At 36.9% G+C, this 15,901-nt stretch overlaps 2 protein-coding genes across 5 annotated transcripts in view; one reads left to right on the top strand and one right to left on the bottom strand.

Moving 5' to 3' along the window:
• The window catches only part of CB1H4orf46 (chromosome B1 C4orf46 homolog), an 85,738-nt gene that overhangs the window by 21,596 nt on the left and 48,241 nt on the right, over positions 1-15,901 (bottom strand). The gene's annotated exons all lie outside the window — the stretch shown is intronic.
• The window catches only part of RXFP1 (relaxin family peptide receptor 1), a 133,965-nt gene that overhangs the window by 81,432 nt on the left and 36,632 nt on the right, over positions 1-15,901 (top strand). For all 3 annotated transcript variants that reach the window (XM_042983692.1, XM_042983690.1, XM_042983691.1), the window contains 2 exons: positions 3,117-3,222; positions 8,504-8,575. In XM_042983692.1, the coding sequence (XP_042839626.1) occupies positions 3,117-3,222; positions 8,504-8,575 (178 nt within the window). The remainder of the gene's footprint in view (positions 1-3,116; positions 3,223-8,503; positions 8,576-15,901) is intronic.

Genomic DNA, 15,901 nt, shown 5'->3' with positions numbered 1-15,901 from the left:
ACAAAGGGAACTGTAGAAACAGAAGGGCAGAGAAGCTGTTTGGATTTTAATGTTTGCAAGTGAAAAAGCTTCTGGGGTCTAAACTACTTTAGAAATACAAAAAAGTCTCATCAATACAAGAGCTATTAATACAAGAGCTATAACCTGCTGTGTTTAGTCGCATACTGAAAACTTCCAACACACAGGAGGGGCTGTGGGAGGGTATGACCTTAGGACGGACTCTGCAATATTTTAGAACATGAAGATCTTGTCAATTTTTCCTTTTAAATAATTTGTGTTTATTCTGATAAATTATGCAAATGTAAATTTGTGCCAGGGAGTTACAATTTGATCTTAGCTCTGCAAAACCTTGGTTAAATAGTTGGGGGTGGGAGTGGAGAGAATCCTTTACTATATTATTTCCTTTATGTTCTATTACAAGTTGTAAAGTTTTTTTCTTAAGGTTTAATATTTTTTTTGTCTTCAGCATTCAGATGAGAATAATAAAAAACTACTACTAACAGTCCCCAATTTAAGGACCATACTTCTATCCTGCCAATCCACAGATTACAAGCAATCTGTCTCAGTCTAACATTTTCTCCTTGTACAGAAACCAAATGACTCGATCGTTGAAAAGCTAAAACTTTTTGAGAATGAAAAAGGTAACAGGTATAATTTAACTGCTAATAGAATAAAAACAAAAAACAAACAAACAAAAAAAACTAATGAATTATGCCATGTTATCTCAAAACATGGATTTTATTTTTTTGTTTTATTGTATAGCCTTTCCTGAGTCTATAGACTCAGAGGCTACCAGCATTAACTTGCTGATGCATTACTTATCTTTTTTATTTTAACATAGTTGAAATATCCTGTATAAACCATTTGTATCATATTTTCACTTAGCATTTTGACATAATCAGGTATCCATGCTATTATAAGCTCTTTTTGAATATACTATATATTTTTAAGTGTTATAATTTGCTTACTCATTCTTTGATTGTTGGATATTTTGGTGTTATTTTTTTTTTCATTTTTCCCTATTACAGGTAACCCTGTAATCAACATATATGAATTATTTTAACTCTGTCAATATAAACAGAAAAAACACACTGGAAGTAATGCTAATTTCACTCCCTCCATTTTAACCCTTCCTAGTCTCACTCTCAGAACCTTCATCTTCTTTCCCAACCCACACCCTTCCTTCCCCACAACACTCACGTTAGACATGGCTATAACTTGGAGACAGAATCCATTTTCAGAGATCCATAGCCAAAATGGTTACTTACAACCATAAAACTGTTTAAAAGTTCTTGGCGGAGACTGTTTACAAAAAACACAAAACCTAAGTTATGATTTTGATCTCTTGTAATCCTATAAAATAGTCTGCAGAGTTATTTGGGAGGAGAGGTAGAACACCTGTCATCCCATAGCTGAGCAAAGGGAAGTTTAGTAGGTCAAAGTCATCTACCACCTTTGTCATGGAAATCTCTAGTTTGCATTAAGACACTTTTCCACTCTCTGGAGGCTTTGCAGTAAAGGTCAAAAACTGGAAGCCTACAAGCAGAAAATTCTCATAGAAAGTTTTCTTTGTTCTGTGATGTTTTAAAATATTTTAAGTTGGCTATTATCATTTTTTAAAATAGGTACATAAGTACCTATGTATGACATTGTATTTCTGGCTTGAGAAAGCTGGTTGACTTGGCTACACATGTTCTTATCCTAATATGGCAACAGTTAGGAGAAGCTGTTCCACTGGGACATCTGGACAATGCCTACACCTATTTTGCCAGTCCCCTGGACATAAGAGTCTGTTACCTCTACCATACAGGTTAGGGTTTCAAAGTAAACGTAGAGGGAAAACACTCCTCATCGTTCTCATTAATCATCCATTCCTATTGTACTATTGAGCTATACGAACACATCATTGAAAGTCTAACAGACATTAGAACTATGAGGTCACATCTTTAAGACCATCACTACAGCCCCACAAGATGGCCAAAGGGATACATTCAACTCTTCCTCTTCCCAATGGCAGCAGTGAGAATAGAATGGCTGGCTATGCATTAAAAAAGTTCACTCCCAGGGGGCCTGGGTGGCTCAGTTGGCTCAATGTCTAACTTTGGCTCAGGTCATGATTTCACAGCTCAGGTCATGATCTCACGGTTGGTGGGTTCAAACCCCACATCAGGCTTGCTGATGTCAGCATGCAGCCCACTTTGGGTCCTCTGTTCCCTTCTCTCTCTGCCCCTCCTCCACTTGTGCGCTCTCACTCTCAAAAATAAATAAAACATTTTTTTTTTAAATTCACTCCCATAAATGACATTTTTGACATCCTTACATCCCTATGTAATCCAATCCAAAAGAAGATCATAAAAAATCCTTTAACGAACTCCTGAATTTTCCAGAAAAAAAAAAAAAAGAATTCTACCAACACTATAATTCATGTTTAGCTCTCCTCTTTCTCGCTAGTTAAAAATGACTTAGTCTTCCATTAAGGGTTAGATTATGTTATTAATAAATACTTTATTTTTTAATGTTTTATTTACTTTTGAGAGAGAGGGAGAGCAAGCATGAGTGAGAGGGACAGAAAGAAAGAGGGACAGAGGATCTGAAACAGGCTCTGCACTGACAGCAGCAAGCCCAACTGGGGGCTCAAACTCATGAACGGTGAGATCATGACCTGAGTCGAAGTCGAGGCTCGCCTTTACTGAGCTTCCACCCAGGCACCCCGATAAATACTTTATTCTTAAGTAGCAGCTTTAACATGGACATTAAAGCCCATCACACACTGTCAGTCATGTGACCCCTGGACATAACCACTCTCCTTGCATGAGTAAAAGCAGATGACTTCATTCATTTTTGCAGCAAATGGAGAAGAGTAGTCTGCTATTTAAAAAAACAAAAAATGCATGGGTTCGTAAATTGTATGTGTTTTATCATCTTAATGTTCTAGCATCATTTTAACATTAAATTAAAAGGAAACTTTGTAAACTTAATTTAAAGCAGTGCCCAAATTGCTTAGGTAAAACAGGACTTACTTTTGTACTAAATAGTTTTCTCATAGTTTTTCATTTCTTTCTTTTCATTACCCTCCTCTTCCTGGTCCCATTCCTTACTACTTCCTCCTTATTCAGTGGTCGGTTCTGTGCCCGTGCCATGTCTTTGCCGAGGTTTAGAGGTTGACTGTGATGAGACCAATTTACGAGCTGTTCCATCAGTTTCTTCAAATGTGACTAAAATGTAAGTAGAAAAGAATGGCTTCAACCTGACAGCCAGAATAGAACCTGGAAAATTGTATCATACTTAAGGCCCTGTCATTATTAATGCATTTTTATTCAAAGATGATATCATTGTTCTCCATCAATTATAATGATTGCTGATATTTATTTTACATTTAGTAAGTGCTAGGCCCTACTCTAAATTCATCTATATATGAATTTATTTGGTCCCTGATAATAATCCTATCAAGTATTTAGTGTCTCCACGTTTTACCTAAACAAAAAATGTCATCATTTATGTGCAAGTAAAGAGAAAAGACTGCCAGTTAAACTATGATATAGAATTTTCTTATTACAAGAATGGACATTTATTGAAAGAGTTCTTTTAGACTTTGTTAGAAACATTCCTATCTACAAACAAGCAAAAAAAGAAAAAAGAAAAAGAAAAAAAAAGAAAAGAAGGGACAAAAACTGGATAAAATATTCCTAGAACTTCACATTTAAAATCTAACTCTTCTGAATCACATCTGACTGAGAGAGGTTGCTATTGTTTTTTTCCCAAGTAACTCAAACTTATATATATAAAAGAAAATTATCTTCACAATAAGTGGTTTGTTGATCCAGTAATAATTCCAATTCAACAAACTTTGGGAACACAGTCACACACATTTGGCTGAAACTTTTCAAAAGCAATCAGTGGTGGATAGATATTTTCATCCAATATTTTTGCTGAGTTTTTTGTCTCACCCAAGTGTTTTAGTGCCTTATGGTTCTGACTTTTGAGTATATGAAGACAAAATCGGAGTAATTCTTAAATTTACAAATATGGGTAAGTCCTGCCTTTGTCAACCCAAACCACATAACACAGCAACTCATATGCTTGAAGTATATGAGGAGGTGGGGAGAGCTAGAGTTCAGAGTTCCTGTGGATAGTGGTGCCATCAAATTAACAGAATCTGGGAGAGTTTACTCAATTGATAGTGACCTGAGGAGTTTATTCATTTGGTAATAAGCTAAGAATATCAAACGGGTGAAACCACAAAGACTTATTTTCCAAGGTAGGTGATAATCCCACCTGAACTAAGGCAAGAATTCTACCCTATCCCCAACTCACCTCGCTCTTTCTCTATAATTAGTCTTAGTATTTTACTAGAATTAAATAACAATCGGAGATCCCATGGAGAGTTGCCATGCTTTAAGTCATGACTGGACCTGTTCAGTATAAAAATTGATGATGATTGCATTCTATTTTCAAGGAAAAACATTGATCACCCCCACTGCTTGTATCAAATTAGCAGAAAATCAAAGAATGCCCTGATGCTGCCAGTCCCATTTTTCACTTTCCTACAAGTAAGATTTGAATCTGTTCTTCTGCAACTTAACTAAACTTTGCATAAGAAAGGAAGAGATGGACAGAACTGGAGGAATGGAAGAAGATAGGCAATGACTAACCAGAGAGTGTGTACCCCTAAAGAATACCTAAAGGCATTCTGATTCAAATTTAAATAAAAAACTGTTTTGGCTCAATACATACATTCACACATACATTCACACAAACGTTCATAAAGAGGTGTGTGCAGTCCTGTGGGCCACCAGTTTTTAACCCTTTGTACAGAGAAAAAAAAAACTGGGATCAGCTCCTTGTGAATGACTGACTACAGGAAAACGAGAGAGAAGGAAGAGTCCAAGATGATTTCAGAGTTTCCCTCCTGAGTAAATAGAGTGATCCAAGAATGGGGACACTTGGTGACAGTAAGTGGCTAAGATTAGGACTCCAATTTTAGATGGATTTTTCAACTTGAGGTTAACAGGTCACTCAGCAGAAATTTTCAACAGGCATTTGGAGGTGTAGAAATAAAGCTCAGGAGTTTATGTCTGTAACACTTTCTTTTCTGTTTTGTTAAAAAAAATTGCATTTTCTTGTGCTTTGGATTGAGCAGCTTGATTCAAGTTCCTCATTTCTACTTTTTTCTGCAGAAAGCTGACTCAGCATCATACTCACCCCAGTCTTTATTCAATTCCATAGAGAAAAGGAACACTAGGCTTTACAACAAATACATTAAAAGAGTAAATATCAAATTTTATTACTGAGTTCATTCCATATTTTGAATTGGAACTCTCATAGGGAAATGTCAGAAATGGACTAAATCATATATAAGTTTTAAAGAAACCAACAATCCAGATAATATTTATTAAAGTTGGGGGGGGGGGTACCTGGGGGGCTCAGTTAAGGTTCCAAGTTCGGCTCAGATCATGATCTCTCGGGTTTGTGAGTTCGAGACTTGTGTCAGGCTCTGGGCTGCTTCAGATTCCGAGTCTCCCTCTCTCTCTGCCCCTCCCCCGTTCTCACTCTTCTCTCTTCCTCTCAAAAATAAACATTTAAAAATGTATATATATTTATTGAAGTTGGGATTTTTAAGACATTTCACATAAATGCTAATGAGCAAAAGAGACAAACAGATAAACATGATTATTTATGCATTGTTCTAGCTTCCTAAACATTAATTTTGACTGCATGAGAGCTGACGATAAGATGCTGGAATTTAACCACTAAACCACATAATCGATTGTAAGAGCTTTCTTTATCAAAACTGCAGCTAGCTTTGATAATAGTAATTAAACTAAGTAGCTTCTCTCTTTCACACACACACTTCACTTTGTGAAGAGTCAAACTTGGAATATTACATTTTAAAACTCAAGAATTTATTATATTAAAAAATTTGGAGTTTGTCCTATTCCGTGAGAATAATAACACCTACCTTTTTCCGTTTCAACAGGGTATTATGAAAATATCAAGAACACTCTTTGTAAAAATACTTGACATCACTTAGAAGGAAGTAGCCTATAAATCCTAGGCACTCTTAACAAAACACCAACTTCCTAAGAAACCATATTTAGGAGTCCTTAAATGAGCTTTCCTTTCCTCCAGAGTAACCTTCCCACTCAGGTGAATTAGCTTTTCCTCTTTTATTCTCTCATTGAACCTCACCTGTGTCTCCTTTAAGCACATCAAATTTCTTCCTTGTACTACAGTGGTTGGGGTTCTAATCTCTATCAGAGAAAGGGAAATGCCATAAGCTCCATGGGGGCCTACAAAATGGTTTTTCTATATATCCTCCAAAGTTCCCAATAGAGTATAATAAGCTCGTAACACTGTTTTTGAATTGAATTTATAAGAAAGTATATATAATAAAAATAAAACAAGCTGATTGCCTTTTTAGCCTTGGGCTATAAAACTGAAGTTACTTTCCAAAGAAAAATCTCTATTTATAGATAAAATATGTTCTTTTTCACCCCAATAGAATATAAGCTCTAAAGAGCAGGGATATTACTGGTTACTTTCCAAAGTGCAAATGGAAGGCATTTAACATGTTTGTTGAGAAAATGAATGAATGCATGAATGAATGAGCACATTTTTGAAAACACACTAAGATGTTGTCAATATTTTTAAATCAAACCCAAATATTCAACAGTTTATTTTTATACAACACAAACATTGAAACAAGATGTAAAGCAGAATTGAAGACCCAAGCCAAGGGAGAATGATTAGTAGGAAGGGGATTCTCAATTAGCTAACATAAGAAATGAAAGAACATTTAGTGATAGCCTGGCAGCTAAGAATGATTTCAAGAGAGGATTAATAGTTAATCAACCTTTGGCACTCATTCATTAAAAAATTACTAAGGGGCGCCTGAGTGGCTCAGTCGGTTGAGCGTCTGACTTCGGCTCAGGTCACCATCTCACGGTCCGTGAGTTCGAGCCCGCGTCGGGCTCTGGGCTGATGGCCCAGAGCCTGGAGTCTGCTTCCGATTCTGTGTCTCCCTCTCTCTCTGCTCCTCCCCCGTTCATGCTCTGTCTCTCTCTGTCTCAAAAATAAATAAAAGTTAAAAAAAAAAATTTAAAAAAAAATTACTAAGTGGTGTTTATATTCTAGAACAGTGTGTCTTAATTTTTTTTTCTTTTCATTACTGCCCCCCCAAGCCTTTTTAGACATTGTTTTTCTGTTTGTCCCCTCCTGTGAAATTTTAATACTATATATCTGTTTATGTATACCTGTTCTTCATCCATTTAAAAAGGTAAGACTTTTTAAATTTTTTTTTCATTCCTTTAGAACCAATTTTCACACCTTGGGGCAATAATACCTCCATTGAAAATACTTGCATTCCTAAACTCTAGAATAGCATTTCTCAAATTAGATTCCAAAAATGTGTCCTGGGGAATCTGAGAAACTAGTTTTATTTAAGAAGATTTCATTACCAAGTTTAAGCAACACTGGTCCAAAACCAACATAACAACTAACATTGGTAGTGCCTACTATACAACACTGTTATAACCCGAGTCCTTTATGTGGATCAAGTATCTCCAAGGGTTTATCCCACAGTGGTTAACCTCCAGACAATCATCTGTTCCATTGTATTATATAAAGATAGTAATAATAATTGCATCATATTATTCCAGTTCATCTAGTCCAAATCCATGCTTTCACAGTTAAAGACACTGACAAGGAATGATTATGTATGATTCATGATTTGTGCAAGGGACTCCAGCTGTAATGATTTGCGTTTTGCCCTGTTTGGTTTGCTTTTTTGCTTCTTTAATTTTGTTCCTACTACCTTACATTGCTTTTCCTTAACAGACTAAAGGTTTAGGTCCATCCCAATACAGCCACAATTATGTGGACCTGATTTGTGTCAAGCTGCATATCAAATTGTGATACAAGGGGAAAACTTTCTATACAATTTACTGGAAACAAATAAAATCACTTATTGAATAAAGACAGCTCAATTGTACTTCCCAACTGACAGTTTCCTTCATAACTAATTTTAAAAGGAAGTAGAAATAACACAACACAAAAAAGCAAAAAATAAAGTGGGATGTGAGCAATGAAATATTGAAGAATATAAAATTACGTACTTGAATGTGCTTTGCAGAAAACACTACTTTTATTGTCACTTCAAAATTGAGATTATAAACCTAATGTTTATTAAATAAAAAGAGAAAGGGAAAGTGTAACTGAAAATTATTTTCCCAGTTTAATTATTTTTGTGTTTTGCCAGAATTACAATGTCGTAACCTAAATTTAAGAAAAGATAAATATCTTTAGTAACACAAAATTAACAGTTAGATCCAATTCAAATGATACTATGGATATGAACGTTAACATCCTGAAATAAAATGTTTCCTGAAAGCTGGTACCAAAGCAAATAAAGCTTATAATTATTTTATTTTAAATTTATTGTATTATTTGTAGTTTAAAAGTAATGAAGAAAAACTTTAAGAACCAAAATTTACATTTATTTCAGGTCACTTCAGTGGAACTTAATAAGAAAGCTTCCTCCTGATGGCTTCAAGAAGTACCATCACCTTCAGAAGTTGTAAGAAAAAGTTTAATCCCCAGTATTTAATTCACTAACATTGTTTTGGCATGTCTGTTTCTTCTTACATCTGCGGAGACCAACACTGTTCCAGTGCTTAAGTCTAATTCCTCTTCAGGAAATTATTAACTGTTAGCTCAAGACTACCAGGTAACTTTTTTTTTAGAGGTTCTAGAGGCCATTCTAGAAAAACCTCAGATACTTATTCCCAAAGAAACTAGAGCATATGAGCTATGACTTCTCCTGCCACACACTAGACTGTGAAGAACTTTCTTGCATATGTTTGCAAATTCAGTCTCCAACTAAGAGAGCAAGTCATGGTGGTTTGATACCCCAGAGCATGTTGTCTGGGGGACTTGATTCCATTTTCACATCTGCCATGTAGGTTGAGTTTCCTTTTGGCCTCAAGTAGTATCTGGCATGCTAGATTGCCATCAGTTTGGCATTTTCATACATACTCCAAAAATCCATAATGGCCCGGGTTATGTTTACCTAATATCTAGGCCAACTTTGTGACTAAATCATATCATACTTGAACTGCTGGGTTTAAATATCTTGTTCATGAATCACGCTATCTAGAAAAGATCTCAGGATTATTCATTTCATTTTCATACCTATGTTGCTTTTGATTCTGGTTTTATACTGAAGAAACCTCACACATAGATGTATATCTGTATATTCTTCTTTAAGATGACAAATATGAGGCATGTGGGTGGTTCAATCGGGTAAGTGTCTGACTCATGATTTCAGCTCAGGTCATGATCTCAGGGTTCATGAGTTTGAGCCCCACATCAGGCTCTGTGCTGACAGTGCAGAGCCTACTTGAGATTCTCTCTCTCTGTCTTTCTCCCACCATATACACTCTCTCTCAAAAATAAATAAATAAACATTTAAAAAATTAAGATTAAAAAATAGAAAGCAAAATCAGAAGAAATATTAATCTACTTCATTAAATGAAATGTACTCAAAACCCAGATAATCTGAAAAAAAAGTATGTTTCATATTTAAAAATAAAAATTTCAATAAAAATTACTTTCAAAACTTTATTCTGGATGTTCAGCAATCAGGAGAGAAGAGCTTTTCAAAATTAGGCATTATATAAAATCTTCAAGAGGATGCTTCTGTATTCTATTTCCTGATTTTTGGAGTATGAAGAATTTTTCTGATCTGTAGCACCACCTTATGTCCACATGTTTAAAAGGAATTAGGACTTCAAATTTAAATATCAAAATTCAGGTTTATGTAATGGTAGTTTAGCATTTTTCCATAATAAACATTTTAATAATTTTTTTAAGATTTTATTTTTAAGTAATCTCTACACCCAACCTTACACCCACAACCCCAAGATCAAGAGTCATATGCTCTACTGACTGAGGCAGCCAGGAGCTCCAAATTAATTCTCAAATAGCCAATTTGTTATACCTAATAGATCAAAATAGCCTAATTACAAAAAAAAAAAAAAAAATTCTACCTGGTTATTAGAGATAAGCTTTGCTCAACCTCCACACAATACAGTCTATTGCTTAGCAGATTATTAAAATAGTTAGAAACAAATAATACATGCTAAAGTTTCTCTGTGTATTAGTGAGGAAGATGCATCCCCTATTATGTGATTGGAACCATAACATGTTCTGTGAAATTGTTATACGCACAATAAACTTATAGTTTAACATAACTTATTGTGTAACATCGTACAATCAAAGTTAGGTTTTCTTGCATGTTGCAGAAATAGAAGATCTTTTTTAGTCAAAATTTCTAATTAACTAAGAATTTGTTCATATTGGTTTCTTCCTTATTGCTCCTAATATTTATAAATATATATATATAAACTTCAGAGTACCCTCAAGGACAACGATGGCCTATACTCAGAACAGGAAGTCAGGCTCAAAGCCTTACCTTGTCATTCCCTACAATCTGGGACCAGTGCACGCAGAAATGCAAAGCTTTACAAGGATGCAGTTGATGCAACTTCTTGTGCTCTGGTCTCTGTTTCCTTTGACCTCCAATTAACACAGGCCAAACTAGTTAATTATATAAAACTACATTCTTGTCTTGACATGCTAATCTAATTTATATTCTTCTAGTCTTTATTTTTATTCCTTTTTTTTCTTTTGTCATAAATACTTCTTATAAGTTTCTTCAAACACTTTTTAAAGCAAGACTTGGAGTGTCTAATGAAATTGGACCTGACTTGCTTAGCAGATTTGTGATTAACATGGAATATGATTTGGGGCCTTAAAGGTGTCACATTTTGTACTTTTGCCAGCACTATCCTAAACACCTATATTTCCATTATAGCAGGAAATGTTAAAAAGTCTGACTTCTCAGCCTGTTTGATAAGTGAGTGCCTTACTGTGCATTAAAGTTTCACTTATAGAAAATTCAAGGGGAGGAGTTAAATGGTGGAGCAGTAGGAAGACCCTCTGCTTGCCTCATCCCTTGAACACAGCCAGATAAATATCAAATCATTCTGAGCACCCAAGAAATCGATCTGAGGACTGAGACAGCAAAACTGCACAAGTAGAGGGAGAAAAACAGCCGCATCATGGAAGTTAGTTGCTGCAGAGAGTTGATTTGGGGGAGAAAAGAATTGCAAGGGCTGCAGAGGGGTAGGAGCCCTGATCATGGAGAGAGGAGAGAGATAGAGAGAGAGAGCATGAAAGCAGTGAACAGGGGATTGCACAAGAAAAACTCTTCCCCAAAACCATTGACTTGGAAAAGGAGAGGGGCTGACAATCACAAGTTTTTATAAGTAGTGGAGCTGAAAGTTTAAAGTTTTAGAAGTTTGTGAAATCACCACGGTCATTCCTAGTGGGTTTAGTGGTGCTCCTATGGGGAAAGAGGGCAGAGGCCCAGGAGCAGACAGCATGCTCTGAGGATCCCCTAGGTCACACAGGGAGAAATAGTTCTGCTTGGAGTGCATTTGGGAGAGGCAGCACTGTCTCTCAGGAGACAAAAGAGAAGGTGGGCATCATTGAATGTTCCCATTAATTAGCATAGCAGCAGAGGCACCTACAGAAGGTAGCTAACCTAGAAGCCAGCTTTTGGGTGTGCTTTGTCATAAACTCCTAGCCCCCACGGTCGTGCATCTGCTTTTCTGGGAAAAACCAGCCCCAGCCATAGTGTGGCAAGACCCTCCTCAGAGGATCAGCGTGGGTCTGTGCTATACTGTGTCCCTGAACTTGGAGCTTTGAAACTCTCTCACATGCCTGAGATAAAACACAGGAGTACTGTGCTGCCAGAAGAATAGACGGCTTGGAAACAGAGAGGATGAACGCAGGGTTTCTGATGGAAGAAGCCTGAGACACAAGAGAGGAGACTGTTTGCTCTTCTGTAAAGGTGTCCTGAACAGCAACAGGCATGAACTCCCCTCTCTAGAGATGACAGAGTGGGGGATGCCATTTTCCCTCTGCCCATCAGCACTTCTGTGAGCAACACAGCACCCCCAGCTTACACTAAGCCTCATCCCAATATGCCCTGCAGGGTCATCTTTACAAAGGCAAGTCTTCCTGAGAACCAGCTCAGCAGGCCCCTCCCCCAGAAGACTAGCACAAACCCCCCTGCAAATACCAAGTCCACTGATCATAGAGTGTGCAAAGCCTCAGCTCTGGGGGACATAGGATATAGCCTTTTTTTAAATGTTTATTTATTTTTGAAAGAGAAAGAGAGAGAATGAGTGGGGGAGGGACAGAGAGAGGGGACAGAGGATCCGAAATGGGCTCTGCACTGACAGGCTGACAGCAGAGAACCCAATGTGGGGCTCAAACTCACAAACTACAAGATCATGACCTGAGCTGAAGTTGGAAGCTTAACCAACTGGGCCACCCAGGCACCCCAGGATCTAGCCTTTTCTAACAAGCAGACCAAAACATATCTAGTTAAAACACGCCAAACACTGGACCAGGTCCAAATACTCCACATTGCAGGCAGGGAGGAACTCTGCAGAGGACTGATCTAAGAGAAAGAGCAGCCAAATCACAATAGCAGAAAGCACAGAACATAACACCAAAAAAAGTCCTGAAGTACCAGGCCATGAACGGTATATGACCTCTTCTTAATATAACCATTACTCTCAGAAGCAGGAAACAAAACAGGTTTTCCTAACACACAGTAGACAGAGGTCTAGGCAAAGGCCAAGATGGACGACTTCATCCAAAAAGAAAAACTGGAAGATGTAATGGGCAGGGATCTAATTGAAACAGATATAATGTCTGAACCAGAATGTAAAGCAACAATCATAAGTATACTAGCTCGCTTTGAGAAAAAGCATAGAAGAAACCAGAGAGAACCTTACCACAGATATAAAAGAACTAAAAACTAGTAAGGCCTAATAAAAAAAATGTTATAACCGAGATGAAAAACCGACTGGATGTATTTACAACAAGGATGGATAAAGTGGAGGAATGAATACATGATATAGAAGATAAAATTATGGAAAACAATGAGGCTGACACGAAGAGGAAAAGAAAGATATTGGATCACAAATGTAGACTTAGGGAACTCAGTGATTCCATTAAGCATAATAACATTCGTGTCATAGAGGTCCCAGAAGAAGAAGGCAAGGAAGAGGGGGCAGAAGGTTTGTTTGAGCAAATTATAACTGAAAACTTCCCTAATCTGGGGAAGGAAATAGACATTGAAATCCAAAAGGCACAGAGAACTCTCATCAAAATCAACAAAAGCCAGCCATCACTAAGACATATTATAGTCAAATTGACTATACACAGACAAGGACAGAATCCGGAAAGCAGCAAGAGAAAAAAGTCCTTAAACTACAAGGGAAGACACATCAAGTTCGCAGCAGATCTATCTACAGAAACTTGGCAGGTCAGAAGGGAGTGGCATGATTTTTCAATGTACTAGATGGGAAAAATACGCAGCCAAAAATACATTATCGAGCAAGGCTGTAATACAGAATATAAGGAGAGATAAAGAATTTCCCAGACAAACAAACACTAAAAGAGTACAACCACTAAACCAGCCCTGCAAAAAATATTAAAGGGGACTTTTTGATGGGGGAAAAAAGATCAAAAGCGACAAAGACTAGAAAGAAACAGAGAACATCACCAGAAACATCAACTTTACAGGTATCACAACGGCACTAGATTTGTATCTATCAGTAATCACTCTGAATGTAAATGGACTAAAATTTCCAATCAAAAGGTATAGAGTAGGGGCACCAGGGTGGTTCAGTGTCCAACTTCGGCTCAGGTCATGATCTCACAGTTTGTGAGACTGAGCCCCACATCAGGCTCACTGCTGTCAGCCTGTAAGTACAGAGCCCACTTCAGATTCTCTGTCCCCCTCTCTCTACCCCTCCCCACTTGCTATGTCTCAAAAATAAATAACATTAAAAAAAAAAAGACATAGAGTACCAGAATGGATAAAGAAAACAAGACCCATCTATATGCTGCCTACAAGAGAAGCATTTAGACCTAAAGCCACTTCCAGATTAAAATTGAAGGGATGGAGAACCATATACCATGCTAATGGACATCAAAAGAAAGCCAGAGTAGCCATACTTATATCAGACAAACTAGATTTTTTTTTTAATTTTTAACATGTATCTATTTTTGAGAGACAGAAACAGAGCACAAGCAGAGGACGGGTAAAGAGAGAGGGAGATACAGAATCCAAAACAGGCTACAGGCTCTGAGCTGTCAACACAGAGCTCAACGCAGGGCTCAAACTCACGAGCCATGAGCTCATGACCTGAATCAAAGTCAGACACTTAACCGAGTGAGCTACCCAGGTGCCCCTGAACAAACTAGATTTTAATTTTTTTTTAATGTTTATTCATTTTTGAAAGAGAGAGACAGAGCACAAGCAGGGGTGGGGCAGAGTGGGGGGGGACACAGAATCTGAAACAGGCTCCAGGCTCTGAGCTGTCAGCACAGATCCCAACGCGGGGCTCGAACTCACAAACTGCAAGATCATGACCTGAGCCAAAGTCGGAAGCTCAACAGACTGAGCCACCCAGGAGCCCCTGGACAAACTAGGTTTTAAACCAAAGACTGTAACAAGAGATGAAAAAGGGTAATACATCATAATTAAGGGGGTCTACCCATCAAGATCTAACAATTGTAAATATTTATGCCCCCATATTGAAAGCACCCAAATACATAAATCAATTAATCAAAAACATAAACTCACTGATAATAATACAATAACAGTGGGGGCTTTAAACCCACACTTACAACAATGGACAGATCGTCTAAGCATAAAATCAACAAGGAAACAGTGGCTTTGAAGGACACACTGAGCCAGATAGACTTAACAGATATATTCAGAACATTTTATCCTAAAGCAACAGAATATATATTCTTATCAAGTGCACACAGAACATTCACCACAATAAGTCACATACTGGGTCACAAACCAGGCCTCAACAAGTACAAAAGGATTGAGATCATACCATGCAAATTTTCTGACCACCACACAATGAAACTTGAAGTCACATCCTATTAAAGAATGAATAGGTCTACCAGGAAATTAAATAAAACATAAAAAACATATCTGGGGCAAATGAAAATGAAAACACGACAGTTCAAAACCTTTTGGATACAGCAAAGGCAATTCTAAGAAGTAAGTATATACTAATAAATACCTACCTAAGAAACAAGAAAAGTCTCAAATACACAACCTAACATTACACCTAAAGGATCTAGAAAAAGAACAGCAACTAAAGCCTAAAAACAGCAGAAGAAGGGAAATAATAAAGATTAGAGCAGAAATAAACAATACAGAAACAAAAACCCAGTAGAACAGATCAACAAAATTAACAGCTGGTTCTTTGAAAGAATTAATTAAATTCACAAACCTGTAGCCAGACTTATCAAAAAGAAGAGAGAGAGGGCCCAAACAAATAAAATCATGAATGAAAGAGGGGAGATCACAACCAACACCACGGAAATACAAACAACTGTAAGAGAATATTATGAAAATTATATGCCAACAAACTGGGCAATCTGAAAGAAATGGAAAAATTGCTAGAAACATACAAACTACCAAAACTGAAATTGGAAAGAAATAGAAAATTTGAACAGTCCCATAACCAGCAAAGAAATTGAATTAATAATCAAAATCTCCCCACAAAATAAGCCCAAGGCCAATGGCTTCCCAGAGGAATTCTATCAGAAATTTAAAGAAGAGTTAATACTTATTCTTCTCAAATTATTCCAAAAAAAATAAAAATGGAAGGAAAACTTCCAAACTCATTCTACAAAGCCAGAATTATCTTGATTCCAAAACCAAAGACCCCACTGAAAAGGAGAATTACAGGCCAATATCTCTGATGAACATGGATGCAAAAATTCTCAACAAGAT

This window comes from Panthera tigris, chromosome B1, assembly GCF_018350195.1.
Source record: "Panthera tigris isolate Pti1 chromosome B1, P.tigris_Pti1_mat1.1, whole genome shotgun sequence".
NCBI classification, from domain to species: Eukaryota; Metazoa; Chordata; class Mammalia; order Carnivora; family Felidae; genus Panthera; species Panthera tigris.
Note: the sequence above shows the minus strand (reverse complement) of the source record. Positions and strands in the feature narration are given on the sequence as shown.